We start from the raw sequence: 25,275 nt of genomic DNA on the forward strand, positions 1-25,275 counted from the left end.
GTCATCTGAGGGCTGGACCCCTCAAGTACACAGGGTTCTGCTAATGTCCACAGCTCTTGGAGAATCCCCTCTGGTGCAAGGTTTGCCCAGGCTGCAGCCTTTAATTAGATTTGTCTACACAGTTGGGCACAGTGCCCTAACCAGTGATGGGGAAAGGAATACACCATTATAAAAATAATGTTGGGGAACTCACTTAGGCAGTAACTCTAACAGCTGATCCTTCTGCCAGAATCATCATGATCGCTTTGAGCTGCCTATTTAGTGTTTAGTTTAGTATTTGATAGGAATGGTTGGACTCGATGATCTGGTGGGTCTTTTGCAACCTGGTGATTCCATGATTCTATAACTAAAATATGCAGTTTTTTCTGACAGAGGAGCAATGAGAGTTAAGTGCTGCTTGCTTTCTGGTGTTGGCCAGGAAACGATATTGCTAGTCTAACATCAAAAGTAACAAATTTATTTTGTTCTCAGCTGGAGAACCCATGGTAGTTGTATGTTAGGCAAGACTCTGTTCCTGTTTTGAGGAAGAGAGAGAGGTGGGGACATTACTTTGACCCTCTTGCCCCTCGTTGTTATGGCTGCTAAGGAAACAAGGTGGTAAAATGCCATGGTAGCCCAGGTAAGTGCTGCAATCACAGCAGAGTTTGTGAGTACTATGTAGTAATGTGCCACTCAAGGGGGTGAAGACCACAGGGATGACGATCAACTTCACGTTGAGAACTTGGAGGGTGTGGTTTTAATCTCTAAATGTCCACTGTTACGCTGGAAATAAGAAATAAAAAACGTATTATGGAGTTCCTCTCTACATGGAAACAACCAGCACGTGCTTAGCTCGGCAGTGTGGATGTGCGTGGGGCAAATCCCAGGCAGAAATCCTTCCTTGGAGTGACTTCTTTTCAACTGTTCCTTAGCGTGGGGGCAGGGGCTGAGGGCACCTGTGCACTAGGGATGGGGTTGGAGTTTTGTTTCCTGAGCAGGGAGTTCCTCTCAGCCCTGTTCTGTAGGGTTGAACTGCTCTGCGCTGCTTGCTGCAGGGCTGGACCTCCACAGGAGCTATGGAGCTCTCAAGAAAAGTAGCATTTGCTTGTACCCTTGTGTTTAATCAGGAAAAAACTTGTTTTGCACTCTGCAGTCAGCGTTGTGACCTGTCATCAGTAGAGAGGCCTGCCTGGCTTGCTTTGTATCCAGAAGCAGCAGTGGTTTCCACTGATGAGATTGCGCAGCCTTGTCCTCTGAAGGGGCACCAGTGCCCAAGGGGCAACTTGGGGAAGTCACTGTTTGAATTGTAGTAATTAGATTGGCCTCTTGACCTTGCTTTTCCTCTACATTAGAAAATGGACTATTAAATAGGTGTATGTAAAGTTTGATGCAAAGCAGAAGCGTTGCAAGCAGCAGTGCCTTGGGGTTGATTCTCCCATGCTCCCCCACCACCAGAGGGGCTCTCAGTTTTGTGTTGCTTCTTAGGGCTCTTTCTCCATCCAGTCATTCCCATGCCCAAAGCACGGGATTGCACTGGCTACACTCCCTTGGTGTGGAGGGTGACTGGGTTTGACTCTTGAGCAGCACTCGGTGCAGGTCGTTCTTCCTCCACCCCAGGGAGCAGGGGATTGGAAAACCCATCTGTGCTGGGGCAGTGCCACCTGCTCCAGTCTCACTTAGGATGTAGGAGATACACGGGGTGTGATTCCCACAACTCCTCCAGCCAGGAGGGCATCACAGGGTGTATCTGGGAGGCAAGAGCCTGGCAGCACTGCCAGGCGTGGGGCACCCAGGGCAGCAGCCGCGTGGGGCTGGTGGGAAGAGGGTTCAGCTCTGGGCTGGCCCAGGACGGGTGTTCATCTTGTGACTAATCTTGACTCCAGCCAGCAAAGTTTGGGAGGCTCCCAAAGATCGCGACTTAAAAGACAAGTGTTGTAATTAATTTCTTATGCCACACTTGTTTTGAAACCTTTTTTAATTCTGTGATAAGAGGGAGAATCTGGACTTTGTTTACCATCTGCCGATTTGGAGGCAGGAACCAGAAAAGTGCTTTGTAAAGCACTGTAAATGTTTTTCTCTCCCTCCCACCCGTTGCAGGATGTATGTGGTATTATCACACCACAACAGTAAAGCTATAAAAACATGATTGCATCTTTTTTTTTTTTTTTTTTAAGAGAGAAAATGCATCCAAGAGGATTTTAACTGCAAAAACCCACACCTTTCTCTGGGAAGCTGTGGTAGTGGATTTTTAGAACAATCTAGGGTAAAGATTGTGGAAGAGACCATAATTTATTTCTTTGAAACATAAATCTTCATTGAGTATGGTCTTCTCCACAATTTGGAAACTTCTTTTTTTTTAGTTGTTTTTACTGGCAATGTAGAAGTATAAGCTAAAAGGTGCTTCCTAGCTTACCTGTCTGAACTAGCTTGGGATGAATAAGGTGTTACTCAGCTAAAGAATGCATGAGAAAGAATTACATCAGAAGAGAAGAGTCCTTCTTGGTAGTACCCTTGTATCTCGCAGATCTAATGCTTGCAGCAATCAAATGTCCCCACTGCTATGGTTGTGAGATATCTCAGTCTTCTAACGTGCATGTTCTGGCAACTCTGCTTTTTTCTCAAAAGCAGAAAAGAATCCAGAGGAGATGCAGGCAGTAAAACCCACTGAATTTAGTCGCTCAGCCAGTCACCAAGGAGGTCTGCAGGTATACCTTGTCCAAAGCTATTGGACTTCCCAGCTCTGGAATAGTTTTTCCTTCCAAACAGAAAAACTGTTTGCATGCTACAGAAATGTGATCAGCAGTTACCTGAACACAGGATAACAGGCAATTCTTGATTACTATCAGTTTTGCTTTTGGCTGGGGAGGGAGGATCAGTCTGAACTGGAGAAGAGGCAAGCACCCAGCAGAGAAGTGGAGGATATGTGGCAGGAAGCATGAGGACAGTGTGTGAAATAGGTTATATTCAGTTTCCCTTGGGCCCTGAAATCATCTTCAGTGCTGACAAAGTTACTTCTGAAAAGGGAAGGCCGCTCCTAGGTTCATGGTTCTGATGAGGTTCAGTATTGCAGTTCAGTAAAACCTTCTCCTTTGACCTATGGCTGCGTGAATAGTCTTAGTACAAATACAGTACCTTTATTTTCTACTGCCTTTCCAAGCTTCATTTGCAGATTCTTCTGAGACAGCTATGGGACAAAAGTTTTTCTTATCAGAGGTATTCTGAATGAATATGATCCAGAGGAGAATTTGGTTTTTTTTTTTTAATTACTTGTGGTGTTTTTTTTTCCCCAAAATATCACAGCTGCGCAAAACAGAACAGTATTTTACCAAATTTGCTCTTTGGTTCAGTCTATCAACTCTGTTTACCCTTCTTATCTTCCAAATGCTACACTTGTGCAAAACGAAACTATCTTTCTGCTGCCAGCTGGGAAACTGTTACCTTCAGTACTCACAGAATACTTGATAAAATCTGTTGGGTTTTTTGTGTTATTAATAAGTTGGGGTTTTTTTAAGGTATCTGCAGCGTGTAATACGAGTTATTATAGTTTAGTCTCTAATTTTGCTTAATTTTGTTTTGTTTTGTACAACTTGCACACATTCTTTTGGAAAGATGAGTCCTTTTGTACCTGTGTAGGGAGCAAATGGTGCTTCCCTCAAATTCCTAATATTCTGAGTGATAGAAGAGGTATAGTGTGTTGTTTGCAGATCAGAAATGGAGTAGGTGAAATAAAATAATTAAAGGGTTGCTTTATAATAACTTGAAGATGTAAAGTTTATAATGATGACTTGCTGAAGAGATTGCAGGTCATTATAGGTTGGAGAGTGATGTTTATGGGGGTAGAGGGTGAAGCACAGTTTTTTTATTCCTAAACATTTTTTAATAAAATTGATAGCTCTCCCAGCCTGGGAAACCGTCTTGCCAAGAAAGTCTCCATTGCAGTACCTGTGACCTTGGGATGGATGTAATAAATATCGATGTCTTAGATGTGCAAGAGAAACATGATGTCCCACCAACCCCCTGCAGGAAAAGGGAAATGTTAAATACTTTCAAAAAAGAAGCAAAACGGTGAAGCCAAAGCTCAAGCCCCATGATTTTTGAATACTGCAGTAGTATAACCTCGGCATAATGTGGTTTGCAGAAGGAAATAAGGGGAGAAGGGTTGTTTCTGTCATGTTTTAGAGTAGATGGGGAGTCACATGTGAAACTTAGAGGAAGAAGACCCTAACTGTCCCAGTAAATGCAATCCTAATAAACATTGTCAACAACTTCACTTGTCAACTCTGGGGTCCTGTAGCTGGCTTCTGGGCTAGTTTTGGGAGCTGGGTTTGGATGTTTGATTGTGAGGATAGCTTGGGGAGGTACAGATCTGGAGAGTTGCTTATATTTGGTAGCACTCTTCTCCTCCAAAAGCCTCATTTGTTTCATGGGGCAAACTTGCAGGTCGAACAACAGCTTCTGCTCCTTCCGAGAAGTGTAGCGAGTGAAAAATTAAGGTCCTTCTGCTGACAAGGGAAGAAGTTCAGCAAGAGAACAGTGGCCTCTGATGACGAGCAGAGAGAAGTGCAGGAGGCCACACCAGCAGATAAGGTTAAATTCCTCAGGGGTTCTCCCCATCCTCAAGGCAAGTGGCCTAAAAATGTGGTATCCATGTCTGATAATAAAGAGAACGTGAGCCTAATGCAGTTGTTGTTTTGCTTGCTGTAACACACTAGACCAAGGAACCAATTAACGTTCGCTTACTTGAATGACAATAGGATATGTTAGGTTTATGAACGTGTTGGAAGTAGAGAGATGCAGTTGTGTTCCTCAGATTTTGATTCTAACCTACTAATGAACATATTCTAAGTAGAAAGGCAAATTTAACTTTTTAATACCGAACTGCTATAGAAGGAAGGTTGTCTCTTGCTAAACTGCTGTGTACTGCGTTTCCTGTGGTCTAGACTAGAGTGTGATGGTGTTCTCAGATTTTCTTTCTAGACCAATTATTTGGGGAAATTTCTTTTGAGATTAAAGATATTAAGGATAATGTGCTCTCTTGTTAATTTGAACTTGTCTTTTGGATCTTGTTTGTGCTTCAAAAGCCCTGTTGAATGTCATAGATAAACTGTAAAGTTTAGGTAGTCTGGTGAGATTGTGTCTAGTTCCCTGTGGTGCAGAGATGTGAAGGGAGAGAGAGGACTGAGTGTGAGAGTGTGCGTATATATGTTTCTCTGTGTGTGTGTGTGTGTGATACATTACCCGAGTTTCGATTAAATAACAACTACTACTACTTTACCTACCGTATGTTTTTCAGATTGTTTCATCCAGAGGTTGCTGGCAGCAGCAATAGCTGGATTTTGTAGTATTCCTGTAAAACCCAGAATGTGGAGTTAGCATTCAGATAACCTTATTTTTCCCCCCATTAAATGCTGCTCCTTGATGAGTGATATTGGCACTGAGCCTCTCCTCAAGCCATAGTTCACTTCATATCTGTTTCCTCTTAAATCCCTTTACATGTGGTCAGCCTTACAGGTGACAAATGAGTGGCTGTGAGCTTATGTGTTGTCTGGTTGCTTTCACAAATGCTTCTGGTTTTGATCTTACTGAGAAAACAGACACTGAATGCAACTTGTGCCAAACACAGGCAGTGTTTTGTAGCTGGACACAGAAAGGTAGAAGGGTTAAACATGACATGTTCCCTTGAAGCAGTTTTATGACTGCTGCTAATTTGAATGCTCAATAATAGAGATATGTTGGATGGAGGGGTTACCCTTCGCTATTAATGACTCATTGGCCTCCTTCCCAAGCTGCCTGAAGTGCTGCTCTCCGTAGTGGAAGTAATTTTGTCTTTGAAGTACTTTCCAGAGCTGTCAACTAATGTTCCACAGCTCCCAGAGGAAATAATAAGCCATGAGTGCATGTACACTGAAAACGTAGAGTCTGAAATGAACTGTTCCTATAGGAGCCTGGCAGTCTGCTTCTCTGTGGAATTCGGCTTGTTTATACAAGCTTATCTGGCTAAGCTTTGGTATTTCATCTGGCACTCAGTTCCTATGAAAAGCAGCTGTCCAAGCAGTGGGAGTGGTGCTCCTGGTGTTTTTTTCAGAAGGTCTATAATTTCTTGTTTCATGTAAATTAAAGATATACAATACTCTTTTGGCTACAGCCAGAGAGATGTTCTAAGCAGTTTTCTTTCCCTTATAAATAGCCCTTTAATGTACTATATGAATTAATTATAGGATTCATGATGCCCACCAGGAAGTTACAGTGTATTCTGTAAAAGTCACAGGCTGACTAAAGAATTTCTAGAAGAGTACGTCAAAGATGTTACCATCTGTAGTTTTGAACATTATGTTTAAAAAATAATATTCTGAGAGTAAAATGTCCATGCTTGGAAAGGATAACCTCCTTTAATGGGTTTCACTGTTGCTGGACAAGTGAAGGTAGTTTAACCAGTTTAAAACAAACAAACCACCAGTGAGCAGACGTATATCTCTGCGTGATGAGATCTGTAGCATATATCATCTCTAACAGAAAGATCCTCATGGGTAAGTAGGTAATGTATTAAAAAAAGGGGGGGGGGAGAGGGGGAAAGGGAAGAAAATAAGCACATATTAACAGAAATGATGCAACCAAAATACTTAAGGTATTGTGTAACATCTTGCCAGATAACTAAGTATTTCCTAAAATGTACTGAAAATCAAAGCTTTTGGAAAAAAAAAGAGTTGAAATGATATTCAGTGCCCAGAGAAGTGTGCAGTAATTTTTGTGTAGCTTCAGGTTGCAGTTTCAGGTAAGATACAACTCAAAAGCTGAGGATTCCATCTCAAACTATGGTAAATGTTCTTGCTCATCTCTTTTTACAGGAACAGTATTTTCAATAGGAGGCAAATTATGGGCACAAGTAAACTTCAGGTCCATGTCTTCCAAAGTTTAGTGGTAATCCAGGATTATCCATCCAGCTTATAGTACTCACTGTCTGAAAGAATTACATCTGTATATTCTGTCCCGTTTGAAGAAACAGAGGTCATGTTCAGCACCTAAGAGACTAATTCTCCCTCTGCCACCTGCACATAACCTTTCACTCCAGCCTCACTCGAGAGATAGGAGTACATGATACTGTGAAATATAAGGCTGTTCAGGCGTGCCCCTTAGGGGCACTCCTCCATCTAATATGCATGTAGTTCTCTGTAGACTTTTTGCTCTGCAAAAGGAGAATTCGATATTGCAACAAATGAAACATGAAAAATGAGCTCTGTCTGGTTCCATATGGCATATACAGGTCTTCTCTGAGACCTGGAGTCAAGCTTGGTCTGTTCCATTAGCTAAAATGGCATTCCTGCTTGCAATCCTATATGGTGAAGAAACTCAAAACCTAAGAAGAAGTTTTACAGACCCTCATTAAAAGTACCATTGTAAATTATACGATGATACACTTTTCATGTCAGTCTGGTATGTGCCACCTGAACAGTATGTTACTGGAGATAGATAGTACACCACTGTTTGACCACCGTGTAAGTTGATAAAAGGGAGTGATGTTGGCTGACTTCTCCCAGTACCCTTGTGAGGAGAAAAAATATTTTTTTTTTCCTGTTATGCTAGGGATTGATGGATTTCTGCTGCCATAGCAACGATTGATACTAAACTTCAGCAGAGATGCCTTGCAGCAAGAGTAATGGCTCTGAACAGTAGGGATGTGTGCGGGGCTGTTTTGTTGTGAGTTTGTTGTTTGGCTTTTTAAAATTTATTTTAGGGTGCAGTCCCAGCAAATGGAACTGCTAGCAAGCAGGTCATCTTGAACAGAAGTTATGTAATAATTGCTGTATTGTTAAGGAGCATGTATTCTGCGCTTTAACTTGTTCTAGAAAAAGTTAACTGATATTTTTTAGAATCCCAGAATCATAGAATCGTTTGGTTGGAAAAGACCTTTGAGATCATAGTTCAACTGTACCTGTCCACTACTAAACCATATCTCTGCACGCCTCATCTACCTGTTTTTTAAATACCTCCAGGGATGGGGACTCAGCCACTTTCCAGGCCCTGATAACCCTTTCGGTGAAAAAAAAAATTCTTATGTCACTTTTTCTAATCTGAACCTCTCCTGGTGCAACTTGAGGCCATTTCATTTTGTCCTATCACTTGTTACTTGGCAGAGGAGGTTTTGTAGAAGCTTTCAAAATTAGTTCTCATTTCTCCAAGCTGTAATAAGTTCTAACAGTTTTACCTGTTAAAATTGGGACTTTCTCATATGTAATCCTAAAAAAATCCAGTCGTCGATAGGATATGGACTTCTTTTTTCACCTGCTCCAGTCCTGAAATATTAAATCCAAAAATGCTCAATGGCCCAGCACTAAAAGTAGCCTATATAACTTGTAATGTAATCCCTGCTTCTGCCTGGTATGCGTTTGGAGGGAAGAGATAGCATTTTTGTGGTAAGCTGGGCTTTTTGTTATTGAAGGAGGTGGCTGTTTTGAAGCTGCTCAGAGGTTAGGAATGCTGGCAGTGTTCTGGGGAGACAGATTAGTGGGCTGAGCACAGGTGAGGAGGTCATGGGCACAAAACAACCACCTCTTTTGTGCTATTGCCCTGGTGATGGTTTAGCCAAAGGAAGCTGCTTCAGAAATGATCCACCTATGTTTGACAAGGAGGACCAGCGTACTTCTCTTGCTTACCTGTGACTTTCCTAATTGATCATCACAAACTTGCATGTTGTAAGAATTAACTCACTGGGTTGTTGTTAATTTAAGGGGAAGAAAACGGTGTTGTCAATAAACCTTCCCAGGTGAAATATTTGGTAAAGCTTTTCCAAGTCTGCCTTAAAGTCATTCAGTATTAATATTCTAGCACAGAGAGAGGGAGGGAGCAGTTATCTGGGGGCTTTCAGGGAATAGATGGAAAACTAGGGCATGTGTTTCGTTTTACCTACAGTGCAATGAACTGCACTTGCCAATCTAATGTTCGAGTCTTAAAGGGATGTAGCTTTTGTTTTGAGTTTGGTTTGCCAGTTCTAAAAGCCAATCTTTAACACGTAAACCCACGTTTAATTTTAATTGCCATCTTAAACTGAAATTTTAGGGTAAAGGTTGTCGCAGACTTTTAAGTTACAGTGATACTATTCTACAGCTCTGTACCTTTCAAGTGAAAAAGAGTATCTATCCTAACTTTGAGCCCCCAGGTTGTTTTTAGAGCATGATGGCAGAAATCAGTGAGGAGGGTGCAGTGTTTGAGATTGTGTTGATGAAAGACATCTCTAGTGGACCCATATTTTACAAAGCGAAAGTGTTTCTTGCCAGCCTTCAAATTGTTCATCAAAAGATAGTGTTCTACATACATATGGACTTTGATCCTGTTCATGAAAGAAAAGGAAAAATACCTGACTTTAGCTGCCACTGGTGGCTTGCGTGTTCAAAAGGGTAGACACTGCTCACTGGGTAGACTTGAGAAGGTGCCATCTCCATGCAGTCACTGTCTCAGTTGTGAATACGCTGGCAGGAACCAGTTGAGAGCTTCATGTGTTTTAGGGAATTTTAAGAACTTCTGTTCCTGTGCCTCACCAGTCTAAATAACACAGTAGGACCTGTGCAGTTGGTATGGCTCTGAACTGCCTAGGAGAAAAGAGGTGATGTGAAGTTAAACACAACAAACTTGTCCCAGGACTGTCTTTATTTCACAGAAGCTTTTCCTTCAGGATGATCTTCTAGATGCTTTGTGATATTCTCGGTGTTAGTACAACCACTGTAAATAAGTTCCAGGAGAAGTCAGAAATAGTCTTTCTGAAGCCTTGAAACAATTTTTTCCAGCCCAGAAGACTAGGTAGGATCACAGAATAGTTTAGGCTGGAAGAGACCTCTGGAGGCCAGCTAATCCAACACCTTGCTCCAAGCAGGCTCAGTTAGATCAGGTTGCTGCTTAGCATTCTTTTGTGTTGTGTGACTTAATGTCACTTAATTGAAGTCTGCCAGTAATATGCCTTGAAAGCTGACTTGAAAATGAGACCTTGCAAGAAATAAAAATGTAGTGAGTTTGTTCTTACTAACGCTTTATTTTTTTTTCCCCTACCTTTATCAGGTAGAGGTATTGCCTTACTTCCTTAAGCAATACTATGTAGGGTTAATTTGTCAGAGAGAAAATTTTCTTAGTGGCAATTCTCTAATTGTACTTCTGTATTTTACTGCTCATCTTCAACAGCAGAGTAAACTGGAAGTCTGCTAGGTTATCTGAAAAGGGATAGCTTGCTTAAACTCTTGGTTAAATAGTTTTCCAGCTAGCGTATGCTTCATGTTTAAAATATGCACAGTATTTTCAGTGTGAAATGTGGTGACACATTTTGTACATTAACAACTTCATGACTAGTTTTTATGCAAAGCACAACATGAGCTGCTTGTATGGAATAACTTGTCATATTGTTTGGCTGATTTAAAGTTGATCACTTTGCACATGCCCTTGAGATACCACTAGAGAGACAGAAATATTTAAACAATTCCTTAAACAGTAGACCCTAAAAAAGCTGCTTTCATATTAGTCTTCCTCTCAAGGGCAGAAATGCGTGTGTGAGTCCATGTCTGTTCTGTGATCCCTAGCATATGAATCTAAAAACTGCTTTTTTTTCCTCCCTGCTTCTCTTTTTATCAGGCTGCTTGCTTACACAGAACTTTTTTTGGTGCTTGGCACTTTTAGCACTTTTTATTGCTGTCAAATTCAGCTGAAATGAAGCAAAATATTCCAAAGGGGAAAGTGCTGTACTGAGAGATGCATATTAACATAAATTCCTTACTGAAAATGGCTAGGCTAAAAGCACACATCCAACTACTCTGTCACACCCTGCTTTCACGTGTGTACTTAAGGTCTGCTATCAGTTAAGGCTGTGTACTGGATATTAAAATACTCCCTGATTCAGGCTTTTAGGTTAGGAATGTGTATACGCTGCTTACCCACTTGAGATGTATGTGTAAAATTACAATCTGACTCTTGAAATATGGTCTCACATCTAAGATGGCACATCAGGCCTGCAGCTGCCAGGAATTGCATTCTGCACAGCTGACAACAGGAGTTGAGATAATCGGAAGTCATTTTCCTTCAAAATATGGAAGAAATATGGGTAGTCGTTGAAAACAACTCATTTATTCTGAGTGATGTGCTGATGGACGTGAAGTGAAACAATGGCTAGAGTAAGCAGAAATAGGAATGTGGCTTTACTGCACCGGAGTTAAGAGGAAAATGACCTGTAGATGAATTATTCTCTGTTTGATTGATACATTGGTACTGTTTCTCTTTCAGATGAAGTGGACTACAGTAATTTTGGGACCAACACACTATCAAGGAAGAAGAAGGCATTGGTGACACTCCGCAATGACAACCTCCGCCGGCGTCCTCACATTAACATTAGCATGCCTCATGATTTTAGACCAGTGTCTTCCATAATTGATGTGGACATTCTTCCTGAAACGCACAGGAGAGTGAGGCTGTATCGACACGGGTGTGAGAAACCCTTGGGATTTTACATTCGCGATGGCACCAGTGTAAGGGTTACTCCTCATGGACTAGAAAAAGTACCTGGTATCTTCATCTCTCGTATGGTTCCTGGAGGCTTAGCGGAGAGCACAGGCTTACTGGCTGTGAATGATGAAGTCCTGGAAGTTAATGGCATTGAAGTAGCAGGAAAGACTCTCGACCAAGTCACAGACATGATGATTGCCAACAGCCATAACCTTATTATCACGGTCAAGCCAGCAAACCAGAGGAACAATATTATTCGAAGTAGTAGGATGTCTGGTAGCTCTGGCCAGTCTACAGACAGCACTGCTAGTCACCATAGCTTGCCTACATCCCACGTGCTGCAGAACTTCCACCCTGATGAAATGGAGAGTGATGAAGAGGCTGACATTGTCATTGAAGGCGGTCTGGAGCCACAGCACATTCCTAAACTGCACAGCCTTACTTCCAGTAGCCTCTCTCGGATCAATGGCAGCAGCCTTAGCCACAGACTTCAAAGGGACCTGGTGCTCAACAACAACTCTGGCCGAGAAAGCAACGGCAGCATCCACAAATTACTCAGTTCCTTAAAAACTGATCCCCGACACAGTCTGGTTATCCCCAGGGGAGGCATCGAGGAGGATGGAACAGTCATTACACTTTAGTAGCAACTCCTGCAACTCTCCTTTCAGTCTTAAGTGCCAATCGGGACAATTGAGTCTTGCGACACATTATGCACAAAACAGAGAGCTGATATTCTCATAGACCTCATGGGTGCAGAAAATTGTTGCTTTCTAGGAAACGTGGCATCTGGAGTTAGACATAAAACTGCCATGCACTGCAGAATTTATCAGGAGAAAGCCAGAGCGTAAAACCTGGTTTATGTCCCAGCCCTAAAGTGAGAAAGCAAATTTGTTTGGGTTGGTATAAATCTAAGCAGTCTTACAGGCTACCGGTAGCAGTGCTACACATGGGTTTGAATGCATGGGTGGATGTATTTATACATGCATGTATATGAATTACATTTTAATAGTAACAGACATGTCCATTTGAAGTGGAATCTGGTTTTCTTCTAATACCACTTTAAAGAGAGTGCTTCTTAATAGCCATCTGACCTTCTACCATTACATACAGACCATCCACTAACTTGTTTACACCGTATTTGCAACCTCATGTCTAATCCAGAGAAGCTCTATAAAAGTCGCGGTTTCCTACTCTGGTGGTAACAACGTTAGGGAGATGCTGCAAATACATTTTCCAAAGAAAACTATATATATATCTATATCTATATATGTGTGTTTTTAAAAGCCGAAGGGGGCTTTGTGGGAGGGTGTTGATGTGATTGGTGAGTAACCAGCACCACCCGCTGGTCAGAGGCAGCCCAGCCTGCTGCAGGGGGGAACAGAAACATTGCAATGAGGGCTTAACACTAGGTCCAGCACCACTGTGTGTAAACGTATTCTTTTTTTGATATTTATTAGATAATACCTCTTTTTCAAATTGTTTTTTTCCCCCACCATCATCTCTGGTTTTTTTACTATCGTGGTTCATGTGAATTTTAGGGATGCAATAGTGGAAGAGTGTGCTAGGACTGTCCCCTTCATCTCAGAGCTAACGCAGGTGCTTGCTGTACCTTTGGGGCAACCTAAATCCACAGTTGTTCCACACAAAAGATTGGCTGATTGCTGTACAGAGGAGGGATGCTAACTGACTGTCAAACCTAGCTTAGAATACTTCTGTTATTTTTGGACTCTTGTAGTACTTATAAAGCTTAATGTCCACACAGGATTTCTACAAACTTAGAATATACTGGATGTTTGCAATGGTCAGACACGTTTGCTGGATGCTGGCTAGGGGTAACCAGTGACTGAGTTGATAAGTGTCTGCTTCCGAAAACACCATGAATTTATGGAAGTGGTCTAATCTAAAATATTTTGTTATTTCTTGATCAATGTAAGGAACAAAATATAAATGTTTTACAATGTATTTTTCTACTTTTAGCTTGTGCCATTTTCTCTTTGTTTTTAACTTTGTAGTACATTAAAGCTTTTTTATATGGTGGAATAGACATTTCTTAAATACTATATGGATATGAAAATTCAGAAGTCTTGGTTTGAAAAAATTACATTCCATTTTGGAATCTGTAATGGCTGGACAAAGGATGTGTTGACTAATTAATCGTCTTTAATTTAGAATACCTGTGGAACAACCAGTCTTCTGCTCGTTGTTAAATGTGTTTGGGACATTAGTGTGTTTCTTTTAGATTTGCTTTAAAAGTTTATTTTAAAATTCTTTCACTTACTCTAATTAAACCTCTTGTAGGTATCACTGCAGTTATGGAGCTGTACTTATTTTTCCCAGCACAGTAAGAATAGAATATTGATCCTGTTCATCTTAAAACTGTGTTTGTACTTTACCAAAGGTTTTCAATTTTTTTAAAAAAATTCTAATTATTGGTGCAGTAAAAAAAACATGAATAGCTGGATGTGCTTCAGTCAATCAGACCATCTTATCAGGAAAATATTGTTACATCTTAAATAAGACTGCTTCTATGAGTAAGTGGATTTGTCTGGCTGAAGCTACTCATTTTACCTTATTTAACTGATGCAAATGTGACCTGTCTGCAATAAAATGTGCACTGTCTTACATCTACGCTATGTCCTTTCCCCAATGCTCAAACACGTGTTCCTGTGAAGTGTCTCACTTCCTTGTGGAAACAAAACACCTGGTTTTGACAACTCTTCAACTACAGAACCTTTGTAATAGCAGGGAGGACTTTGATTCCTCTGGTGGATAGTGATAACGAGTTTCTTTCCATAATGTTTCTTCCCAGAACTGTGTTTATAGAAGGGTGGTTACACTGGTTCTCATGGGAGCCAAGGAGTTTGTGATGCTCCTCACAGGAGGTTTGAAGCCAGCCTTGCTCTTTCCTTGAGGAGCTAGGGGAGTTTCGACTCCTTGAAAAAAAACCTACACTACCTCGGGCTTAGTGACACGGTGCCACATTGTGCAAACCTTTGCCAGGAGACCACTTAGTGAATGTCTAAATAAATGATGTTGGTACAAAATACCCGCACTCATCCCCGGAGTTAGGAAATGCAAGTTGCATTTCACACATCAACATGAAAGTATTGTACCTTCCCTGGAAGTGTTTAAGGAACGGGTTGATGAGGCGCTGAGGGACATGGTTTAGTGTTTGATAGGAATGGTTGGACTCGATGATCCGGTGGGTCTCTTCCAACCTGGTGATTCTATGATTCTACCCCGGACTTCAGTTACAAGCTGAGAATAGCAAAGCATTCTGGTATCGGCTTTGGAGCCGATACTTTGCAAAACAACTTTTAAGGCTGACAAACATTTTTCACTCCTTTCCATCAACTAGGGAGAAAAAAAACTCTTTGTTTTAACATGCGCCATTATCAGTCATAGAACGGTTTGGGTTGGAAGGGGCTTTAAAAGATCATCCAGTTGCACCCCTGCATCAGGCTCCTCAAAGCCTCATCCAACCTGCTCTTGATCACCTCTGGGTAGAGCATCCGAGACTTCTCTGACCAACCTGTTCCAGTACCTCACCACCCTCACAGGAAAAAATGTTCTTTGTCGTATTTATTTATTCCTGTAGCCCCTTCAGGTACTGGAAGGCTGCTCTAAGGTCTCCCTAGAGCCTTCTCTTCTCCAGGTTGAACAACCCCAACCCTCTGTCCTCGTATGGGAGGTGCTGCAGCCCTCGGATCATCTTTGTGGCCCTGCTGGACTCACTCAGGACACGGTACTCCAGGTGGGGTCCCAGGAGAGCAGGGCAGAGGGGCAGCATCACCTTACTCGCCCTGCTGATCACGCTCCTTTGGATGCAGCCCAGGATGCGGTTCGCTTTCTGGGCCTGCGAGCGCGCATTGCCGGCAAAAAGGTTCGATTTTTCGTGTTCCATCAATTACTGAGGCTGTTTTACGTTAATTGTCTTTTCAAGACGATCCCCTTTACCCGCTGGAGCTGCTACCAGTAGAACCGGGGTGAGGCGGTGGGAACTGGGGCATCCCGGTCCCTGAACGGGGCTTTACAGGAGGGTGGCTGGGGGGGAGGAGGAGGAGGAGAGGGGGGAGGAGGAGGAGAGGGGGGAGGAGGAGGGAGGGGAGGAGGAGGGGGGGGAGGAGGAGGGGGGGGAGGAGGAGGGGGGGGAGGAGGAGAGGGGGGAGGAGGAGAGGGGGGAGGAGGAGGAGAAGAAGCAGGAGAGGGAAGAGAGGGAGGAGGAGGAGAAGCAGGAGGAGGAGCAGGAGGAGGAGGAGAAGCAGCAGGAGGAGAGGGAGAGGAGGAGGAGGAGAAGCAGGAGAAGGAGCAGGGGAGGGAAGAGAGGGAGGAGGAGGAGAAGCAGGGGGAGGAGAAGGAGCAGGAGAGGGAAGAGAGGGAGGAGGAGGAGAAGCAGGAGGAGGAGGAGAAGGAGCAGGAGAGGGAAGAGAGGGAGGAGGAGGAGCAGGAGGAGAAGCAGGAGAGGGAAGAGAGGGAGGAGGAGGAGGAGCAGGAGAGGGAAGAGGAGGAGGAGGAGGAGGAGGAAGAGGAGGAAGAGGAGGAGGAGCCGGAGAGGGAAGAGAGGGAGAGGGAGGAGGAGGAGGAGGAGAAGGAGAAGCGGCTGGAGGTGGCGCAGCAGTAAGAGGCACAGCAGGAGGAGGAGGAGCAAGAGTAGGAGGCGCAGCAGCAGCGGGAGGAGGAGCAGGAAGCAGAGCAGCTGCAGCAGCAGGAACAGCAGCAGCAAGAGGAGGAGGAGGAGGCGGGTCAGCGACACGATGGCGGCCGCAGGAGCCGGTGACCAGGGCGCTGTGGGCGAGGTGCCCGGCGCGGACAGCGGGAACGTGTCCCAGAGCCAGAGCAGCGCGTCGGGCCTCGGGGAACCGGAGGAGGAGGAGGAGGAGGAGGGCTGGGAGGCGTCGCTCAGCGCCACCGCCGCCGCCTGCTCCGCGTACCTGCTCGCCGACCGCAGCCTCTTCAGGCAGGAGGTGCGGCCGCAGCGCCGGAGCCCCCGAGGCGTGGGGTGGGCTGGGGCGGGAGCGACCTGATGGATCATCCCCTTCCAACCTCCCCCCGCCACCTCCCACTGGATCAGGTTGCTCAAAGCCTGGTCTTGAAAGCCCAGGAGGACAGCAGAGTGGCTGCTCCATCCCTGGAGGGGCTCAAGGTCTGGCTGGATGAGGCCTTGAGCAGCCTGATCCGCTGGGAGGTGGCCCTGCCCAGGGCAGGAGGGTTGGAACTGGATGATCTTTAAGGTTCCTTCACACCCAGGCCATTCCATGATTCTCTGTCCCATCGTGGGTGCCCAACGTGGCCCAGAGGCGCTGGGCTTTGCTTTGAGCTGGTGTCACTCTGGTGTCGGCCCTCGGAGGCTTCGTTTGTGTTTCCAGGTCCCTCTGAGGCATCTTCTGTTTTGCAGATAGAAAGCTTAGACAAGAGTCTCGAAGATTTGCTGACCAGAGTGGATGAATTTGTGGGATTGTTGGACATGGTACGTGTGACTCGCCTGGGGTTGTGGTTTTGAGGCCCAGAAGCAGTTTAATGTGCGCTTGAGGGGTGTTTAGCCTGGAGAAGAGGAGGCTGAGGGGAGACCTCATTGCTCTCTCCAACTACCTGAAAGGAGGTTGTGGAGAGGAGGGTGCTGGCCTCTTCTCCCCAGTGACAGGGGACAGGACAAGAGGGAATGGCCTCAAGCTCTGCCAGGGGAGGTTTAGGCTGGACATTAGGAAAAAATTCTTCACAGAAAGGGTCATTGGGCACTGGCAGAGGCTGCCCAGGGAGGGGGTTGAGTCACCTTCCCTGGAGGGGTTTAAGGGACAGGTGGACGAGGTGCTGAGGGGCATGGTTTAGTGTTTGATAGGAATGGTTGGACTCAATGATCCGGTGGGTCTCTTCTAACCTGGTGATTCTATGATTCTATGAGTTTTTCAGTGAGGCAGAGGTAGGAAGCACCCTGTGGGCTGGGCAGGTTCCAGTATGAAAACACATTCAATAATTAGAATAAACTTATTCTGATAATTAGAAAAGTTAGGGATGAAAACTACTGAACTTTCGTGTCAGAGCAAATTATGCCTGTTTAGCTGTATAACTGCATGTTCGCTTAATTTTATCTGTATGTCTGAGCAGCCTGATCCAGAGGGAGGTTTCCCTGCCCGTGGCAGAGGGGTTGGAACTGGACGACGTTTAAGGTCCCTTCTAACTCAGACCATTCCATGATTCCATGATCTGTCCATGCACAGAATCCCATTATGAATGGCACAATGACAGCTCTTTTAACAAACAAAATAATATTCTGCTTTTTCTTGGAAATGCATAAAGACATCCTCTGTGTTTTTTGTAATCCGAGTATCTAATCAGAGTTGCCAAACCTCCAAAGCTAGATTTGTCTTTAGGGGCCCCTTTATCATTAGAAAGTCAACTTTGTTTTCACTTTCTCGATGAGGGGAGACAGGGGAGCTGAATGGAAAGTTCTAATAAGCTGACCAATGGTGTACAGGCTGCCTTTTAAAGCCCAGAGCATGTTGTTCTCCTGCACTACTCTAGGGGAACATTTTTGCTTTTTTTTATGCCAACAAAACAAGGTTTTGTGGCCTGGCATTTTTAGCAAAGTTGAGCAAATGTACAAGTAATGAAGTATAAGTGAAAATTTTAGTTTAATGTATCTGATTCTGTACTATGTCTTGGGAAATGTTCCATCTCTTAATTCTGATAAGGCTGTAGCAGCCTATTTTTAGTGTAACTATAAAGGAAAATGTTTGCCTATGCAAAATAATTTTTCTTTCGGGCACTTACTAAACTATACAAAGAAGCTAGCTTATTAGTTTAGATTTAGTGTTCTTATACTAATCTGATATTTTTAAACTATGAGTTTTAATTGGTTAATTGGAGCTCAGCTCTAGTTTCCAGAATGAAATCTACTAAACGTGTTGTTTCATTAGTTGATTTTTATGTTATTTCTTTGAATTATCTTAGATTCGAAGTGATTCCTCTCAAGTTGTCAATGAAAGTATACCTGAAATTTACACAAAAGCTACAGAAATGAGACAGATATACAGGAAGATTGACAAACTAGAGGTATGTATTTTATTTCTTCTAAGTGTATTCTGTTTCTTAGTGGGAGGAAGAATCAACAATATGCTATAATTGTGTGCATGCATGCATGCACGTGGAGTGGGCTCAGATCTGTTTTGCTCTCCATGTCCAGTCTGGCTTCAGTACTTCAGGGTTAATAAAGAGAATGCAATTTATTAGGAATTTCTCGAGAATGCGGGCATTCTAAAATAAAAAAAAAAAACTTTAAAAAAATATTATCTTTTAAAATTACTGCTTGAAGGAAGGCAGGCATGTTTTTTTTTTCAGAAAGCAATGGTGCTGCTTGGTTTGCCGTTGTTTTTTTTTTTTGGCTGCTTGGTTGGTTTGAGTTTTTTATAGTATCTGTCGAATTCATTGTCTTGGGAGCTATTTGGAGACCAGTAGAATGAGATGTCTGTTGATCCCTGGTAAAGCTTGAAAACTGTAATGCAGATCTTTGGTCCCACTTTTAATAGAAAGGCACACAGAAGTCTAAATTCTATAGTCTAAATTAGTTATTTGAAAGGCAGATAGGAAAAGGAAGACTGATGGTTTTATTAGATTTAACCTGCTTTAGCAGACTTTTGATTCACCTTCTCTGGAGGTGTTTAAGGCACGGGTGGACGAGGTGCTAAGGGACATGGTTTAGTGTTTGATAGGAATGGTTGGACTCGATGATCCGGTGGGTCTCTTCCAACCTGGTTATTCTATGATTCTATGATTCAGTAATTTCTAGCAATAAAATAGATGTGTAGGTGAGAGGAAAATAGAGCATGGATGTTTTGACTCCTTATTTGAAGTGTGACCAGTAGGTCGAGGCAGGTGATTCTTCTCCCTCTACTCTGCTCTCATGAGACCTCACCTGGAGTACAGCATCCAGTTCTGGAGTCCTCGGCACCCGAAGGATACGGGTCTGTTAGGTCGGGTCCAGAGGAGGCCACAAAGATGATCAAAGGGCTGCAGCACTTCCCATATGAGAACAGGCTGACAAAGTTGGGGTTGTTCAGCCTGGAGAAGAGAAGGCTCCGGAGAGACCCTATTGCAGCCTTCCAGTACTTAAAGGGAGCCTGCAGGAAAGCTGGGGAGGGGCTCTTTATCAGGAGTAGTGACAAAATGAGGGGTAGTGCTTTTAAGCTGAAAGAGGAGAGATTTAGATTAAATATGAGGAAGAAATTTTTATCCTGTGAGGGTGATGAGGCATTGGAACAGCTTGCCCATAGAAGTCGTGGATGCCCCATGAGGCTCTGAGGAACCTCATCTAGTGGCAGGTGTCCCTGCCCATGGCAGGGGGGTTGGAACTGGATGGGCTTTAAGGTCTCTTGAAACCCAAGCCGTTCTGTAATTCAGTGGTTTAAGCAGTGGACCTTTCACCACTGTCATGCAATACATAAACCTGTTTTAATTTCATAGAATCACCAGGTTGGAAGAGACCCATTGGATCATCGAGTCCAACCATTCCTATCAAACACTAAACCATGTCCCTCAGCACCTCGTCCACCCGTCCCTTAAACACCTCCAGGGAGGGTGACTCAACCCCCTCCCTGGGCAGCCTGTTCCAGTGAAAAAGCTGTGATTTCTTTTGGATTTTTTTTCCTCACTAGGCTTTTGTGAAGATGATTGGAAATAGCGTAGCTGGACTGGAAGAACGGGTCGTGAAGGCAGAAACAGACTTTGGAGCTTTTCCAAGCACATTCAAGAAAATCTTGCACACGATCAGCATTCCGTCCTTCCTTAATGTAAGTAAGCTTTGGTTGTCATGTGACCAGCTTAATATGCTTACCAGCATAGATGATTAAGATGTTTGCTACACATATATCTGAATTTAACTGCTAAACTTGTATTAGGATTTTTGCAAAGTTCTCAGGCTTAATCTAAAAAATCTAAACTAAAAAAAAAAACCCAAAAATTCTTACAAGGATTTGTCAGAGTAACCAAAGAAGGGAACATGATGGACATAAATAAGCACATAATGAGTGAGCCTTTAGTAAAGCATCCGTGATGGTTTACAAAGCAAGCAGGAAAACCTGTGCAGACAATGCTCTTAAAGGATCGTACTGCAATTAGGATGATCACTGCAGAAATGTAACCAAAAAGGGAAATAAAAGCTACATCGCACAATATTTTTAAAATAAAGGCTTTTTGATAGTTCAGTAATAGTGTAAACACCTTGTTAAACTTTCTAAGGATGTAGCTTTTGCTACTTTTTCTTGTTACTATATGTGGACTGTTATTGTACAGAAGACCTGAAGTGCTTTCCTTAGTATGTTTCAAGGAGATGCCATACTTATTCTTAAAAACTGGTTCTGTGTGTTAGTTTTTAAATAATCTTCTGGATAGAAAAAAGAGTTTTCTTTACACCCGATAGTTTTTGGTATCACCTGTCCATACATTACTTATAAGCACTCCTCCTTGAATCTTGTCAGCTCCCTAATTCTGTTCATCTTTTCCAATATTCACCCTACGCTAGCTCAGACTTCTGTATCACAATGCAGGTGCAAAAAAACTGAAATGAAGTAGGTTTGCAGAGAAGCAGAGGAAGATGACTATAACTGTTGAAGTATTTGTGTTCCTACATCTTGTAAGCATGTGTGGCAGGAGAGAAAAAGAGATGCAGAAAGAATATGGATTTTCTTGGTAAGACTCAGTTCAGAAAACTCAGTTAAGGAAGAAATTTTTACAATGAGGGTGGTGAAACACTGGAGCAGGTTGCTCCCGGGAGGTAATGGAGGCCTCATCCCTGGAAGCATTCAAGGTTAGGTTGGATGGGGCTCTGAGCAACCTGATCTAGTTGAAGATGTCCCTGCTCCTGCAGGGGGGTTGGACCAGATGATCTGTAAAGGTCTCTTCCAACCCAAAGCATTCTATGATTGATTTTATGATTCTAAACCTGTTCTTCATTGCTATTTTCTGTGTAGTCTTTTAAGTTAGTTAACTTTGCATTCTGTCATTTTCTTTGGTGTTGAAGTTGAACGATGTAATTATTTCTTTTAAAAAATCCCAACAATGCAAAGCTGCTATTTACAGGCCAATTGCAACAACAAAAGGTGTGTTCCATTTTGTTGCTAAAACCAGTTGTCAACCACAGAATTACAGTCTTCAATTGAAAAGTTCGGAAGTTCTAATAAAGTGCCTTTTTAGTGCTGCATGGGAACACTTTGTCAGCTTAGCAGTATTTCCACAATTAATAAGGTGAATAGTCTTCGAAAGCATCAGCAAGCTGAACCTGGCATATCCAGTAGTTTCTTGGTTTGAGTGTGGATAGCAGTAAAATCAGTCCTGAGAATTTACTGGTATTAATCCATGAACTAAAAGGCAGGTCACTCTTCTGCAGTAATATTAAATGTTGCAATGTAAAGTATCTATTTTCACTAGTTAACACAAGCATGTTGGAATGAAAATGCCTACAGAGAGTACTCCTCATTCCTAACATTAATGAACTCACTTGATATGTCACCCCTTTGGGAAGGAAGGCTATACCAATCTTGTCTTTTACACTGTAACTGTAGTTCATGTTTTCTTGCTACAATTTTAATTCAGTCAAGTCCCCTCACTTTCTTCCCATGTAAATGTATCTGCTTCTTTACACAAAGGGTATATTTTGTATTTCTTTTAAACAGTGTATTTCTAATCTCACTTTCAGAATTTGCCCCAGGTTCTTCCCTTGTGAATAACAGGCAGTGTAAAATACAATTCTCTAAGATTTCTAACATCACTAAGGATGTAGACTCTCAAAAGGTAAAAATGCCTACTAAGCAGCTGCAGAAATACCTATGGAAGAGGAGTTCTGAGGGGAGACCTCATTGCTCTCTACAACTACCTGAAAGAAGATTGTGGAGAGGAGGGAGCTGGCCTCTTCTCCCAAGTGACAGGGGACAGGACAAGGGGCAATGGCCTCAAGCTCCACCCGGGGAGGTTCAGGCTGGACATTAGCAAAAATTTTTTCACGAAAAGGGTCATTGGGCACTGGCAGAGGCTGCGCAGGGAGGTGGTTGAGTCACCTTCCCTGGAGGTGTTTAAGGGACAGGGGGACGAGGTGCTGAGGGATGTGGTTTAGTGTTTGATAGGAATGGTTGGACTCGATGATCCGGTGGGTCTTTGCCAACCTGGTGATTCTATGATTTGTAAATTTGCGCTTAGACAATTGTGGGTACTGTGCCTGCCTGTCTACTTCCTCACTGCATTGAAATTAGCCCCTTCTTGCACATGTGCAAACATACTGCCTTTTAGATCAGCATCATGAGTTGCAGGATAACTGTGACCTTAGTTTCCCTTGTTTGTGAGGTGTTTTCTCACAGGGCAGTAGGAAATAATTTTTAAAAACAGAACCTTGATTTCAAAAATCAGTTTACATTTGGCAAAATTTCTGATACAGAGAACATTGATAATATCCACTATTTATAGGTCTGATCTTTGTTTATATTTTTCATTTCATTAAAAATTGAATGGTAAAATGAACTTAATTCAGAGAAAGCAGCAATATTGTAAAGTTAGAGAAATATAATTTATATGTCATAAGCCAGGAATTTTGTTTATAACAGAAGATTATGTACTTATTTCATATGAAGTACAAGTATGCAGCTCAACTAGGTGTTTTGTAGGTATGCTTAGTTATATCCTCATTTTGGTACTGTAAAAGCATTCCAAAATCCAAGTATAGTAATGATACTTGGTATGCTTTTAATTTTGTTATTGGTGAAGACTCTGATTTCCTCACTCTAGACAGGCAAAAATGTACCTGAAGAACTCTGTGAACAAACTGACCAAGAGCTCTGCAAAGTAGTTCATCAAAATCTCTTCATGAAGAGTCCAAAAGAATTTTTAATGAGCGAAGTCTTGATTTCAAGCCTTCTAGTTAAGACCATATATCAAGAACACACACCAGCTCTGTCTTGCAGGGCAGAATTACATACCTGCAGGGAGGCTGACAGGATAGTAAGTAGCGGTCCTTGCTGTTGTCTCTTTTAAGAAATTACTTGGTATAGCAAAAAAACAATATGGTCAATATTTAAAAGAAATGTAGACACTTTCCCTGAAAAACAGTATAGCAAGTCTTTTCCAGTCCTGTACTAAATTGTTTTTAATGATACAACATAGTAAATATATTCTAACATATACTTGATGAAGAAGCTGGGCAGGAGCAGCAGCCCTCTGGAAAGGAACATTTGCTAGGCTTGTTTCCATATGAAGGCTTTTTTAGCTAAGTAAATAAGAACACAAGCTAGGGTTGACTAAAAGGAAACCTCTGCAGAGAACTTAAAGAGTGGAGCAGGAAAGGTAAAGGTATTTGCCTTGGAATAATAAAAGTTACAATGACTACCATCAGCTGGAAAATGAATCTGTTTGGCTCCTGCAAAGCTGACGTATCATGCACTTTCCAGGGCTGAGTCTGTTCAGGTGATAGGATAGCAAAAATCAAAGGCTGCTTTTCTTCACTAACATAGAGAATGTGCCAGACTCATCTGCACTATGATTAAAAATTCTCCTAACTAAGGAGATAGTCCTTTAAAACTTTTTCTTGGTTTGCATTTTAGCTTTGTAGGCTTTGTTTTAAAACTTGCTTTTTTAAGTAGGTGAAAAATAAACTTATCTAATTTGCAGAAATCATCTTCTTCACGACAACAACAGACGCTCTATGAACCTCCAGTCCTCTTCAAGACTGAAGACTATTTTCCATGTCTTAATGAAGCACCTTATTGATGATTTTTTACTTTGGGATTTATATGAATCAGCCAGAATAGAGACACCTAAGTGAACAAAAGAAATGCTGACCTCAAAATAGCTGCATTTCTGAGCATTATTGATGGCATATTGCCATTTTGATTCTCATTGTCTTCCTTCAGGCAGTGTTTTCAGGTAATCTTTGTTTGTGTACATTATTTCAAGTCTTCCTAAAACACAGTATGAATTTTCAAATTATATTGGGGAAGGAATTTAAGAATACTTGTGCATTAGGTTGTTGTTTCTTTTTTTTTTTAAATATGGAAATAATAGGAAATATACTTTTATATAAGAATCTTTTAACACAAAAATATCTGTGCTGCTGCAAGTATAAATAACTGTACCACTAGGATGTGGGGTTTTGGCTGGGTTTTTTTTTTCCCCCTAAAGCACTGATTGAAGTGAAAGAAAAACTACGTGTAAAATCATCTACTCAGAGTTTTGGAACGCGGTCCCAGCAGTTTGTACAGAGAAACGCACCATGTTGTGATGTACGAGTACCAAGGGGAGGACTTAGAAGATCAGCGAAGAGTCAAGGACATGGCTCGATGCACGTGATGTAGTCGGAGTGCACAAAGCAAGCATCCTGCCTCCACTGATGATCATCAGGTCATGGTGACCTGAGCTTCTAATTACTGCAGCATTGTATTGTTTGGTGTGTAACCAGGTGGGCATGACTATATAAATATAACCTGCTGTCAAAAGTGAGAAGTATTAAAGTTGAGGCAGGGATGGCCCTGGACTGAGCCTGGATCAGGTGTCTGACCAGACTGTCTGCTTTTCCCTCACACCCCTCTGTGCGGTTACTGGGGCTCCCTGCGCTGATTGACATGCGAGTATCTTGTCAATAAACTATCTAACCTCTTTTGTGGTCTTGCATTTCACCTGACAGTATTGAATTGCACCATTGAGGAATTTTTTTACTTACAGGCCTTGTATAATATCTAGCAGGTGTTCATCATAAATTGTTTTGTTCTTCTGAACTGTAATTTTACCACCGCTGTTTCATTGCCAATATAATTTCCTACAAATATCCAAAATTCAAATTGCAGAGGA

At 42.5% G+C, this 25,275-nt stretch overlaps 2 protein-coding genes across 3 annotated transcripts in view; both read left to right on the plus strand.

Moving 5' to 3' along the window:
• PARD6G (par-6 family cell polarity regulator gamma) overlaps positions 1 to 14,064 on the plus strand; it is a 67,797-nt gene extending 53,733 nt beyond the window's left edge. For both annotated transcript variants that reach the window (XM_069853308.1, XM_069853309.1), the window contains one exon: positions 11,236 to 14,064. In XM_069853308.1, coding sequence (XP_069709409.1) covers positions 11,236 to 12,095 — 860 coding nt within the window. In that variant the 3' untranslated portion in view covers positions 12,096 to 14,064. The remainder of the gene's footprint in view (positions 1 to 11,235) is intronic.
• Positions 14,065 to 16,157: 2,093 nt separating this feature from the next.
• On the plus strand, positions 16,158 to 25,133 carry BLOC1S4 (biogenesis of lysosomal organelles complex 1 subunit 4). The gene is made up of 5 exons (XM_069853318.1): positions 16,158 to 16,418; positions 16,850 to 16,921; positions 18,403 to 18,504; positions 20,103 to 20,237; positions 24,100 to 25,133. Exons 1-5 carry the CDS (start codon positions 16,209 to 16,211, stop codon positions 24,196 to 24,198), a joined length of 618 nt encoding a protein of 205 aa, XP_069709419.1. The 5' UTR covers positions 16,158 to 16,208; the 3' UTR covers positions 24,199 to 25,133.
• Positions 25,134 to 25,275: the final 142 nt, after the last annotated feature.

Source organism: Phaenicophaeus curvirostris, chromosome 3, assembly GCF_032191515.1.
Source record: "Phaenicophaeus curvirostris isolate KB17595 chromosome 3, BPBGC_Pcur_1.0, whole genome shotgun sequence".
NCBI lineage: Eukaryota > Metazoa > Chordata > Aves > Cuculiformes > Cuculidae > Phaenicophaeus > Phaenicophaeus curvirostris.

Bases quoted from the DNA above. Each gene is read 5' to 3' on its own strand.
- BLOC1S4 (XM_069853318.1), top strand. From the start codon at position 16,209: ATGGCGGCCGCAGGAGCCGGTGACCAGGGCGCTGTGGGCGAGGTGCCC. The intron at 16,922-18,402 runs GTACGTGTGACT...GAATTATCTTAG, and splicing joins TTGTGGGATTGTTGGACATG to ATTCGAAGTGATTCCTCTCA. The intron at 18,505-20,102 runs GTATGTATTTTA...TTTCCTCACTAG, and splicing joins GGAAGATTGACAAACTAGAG to GCTTTTGTGAAGATGATTGG.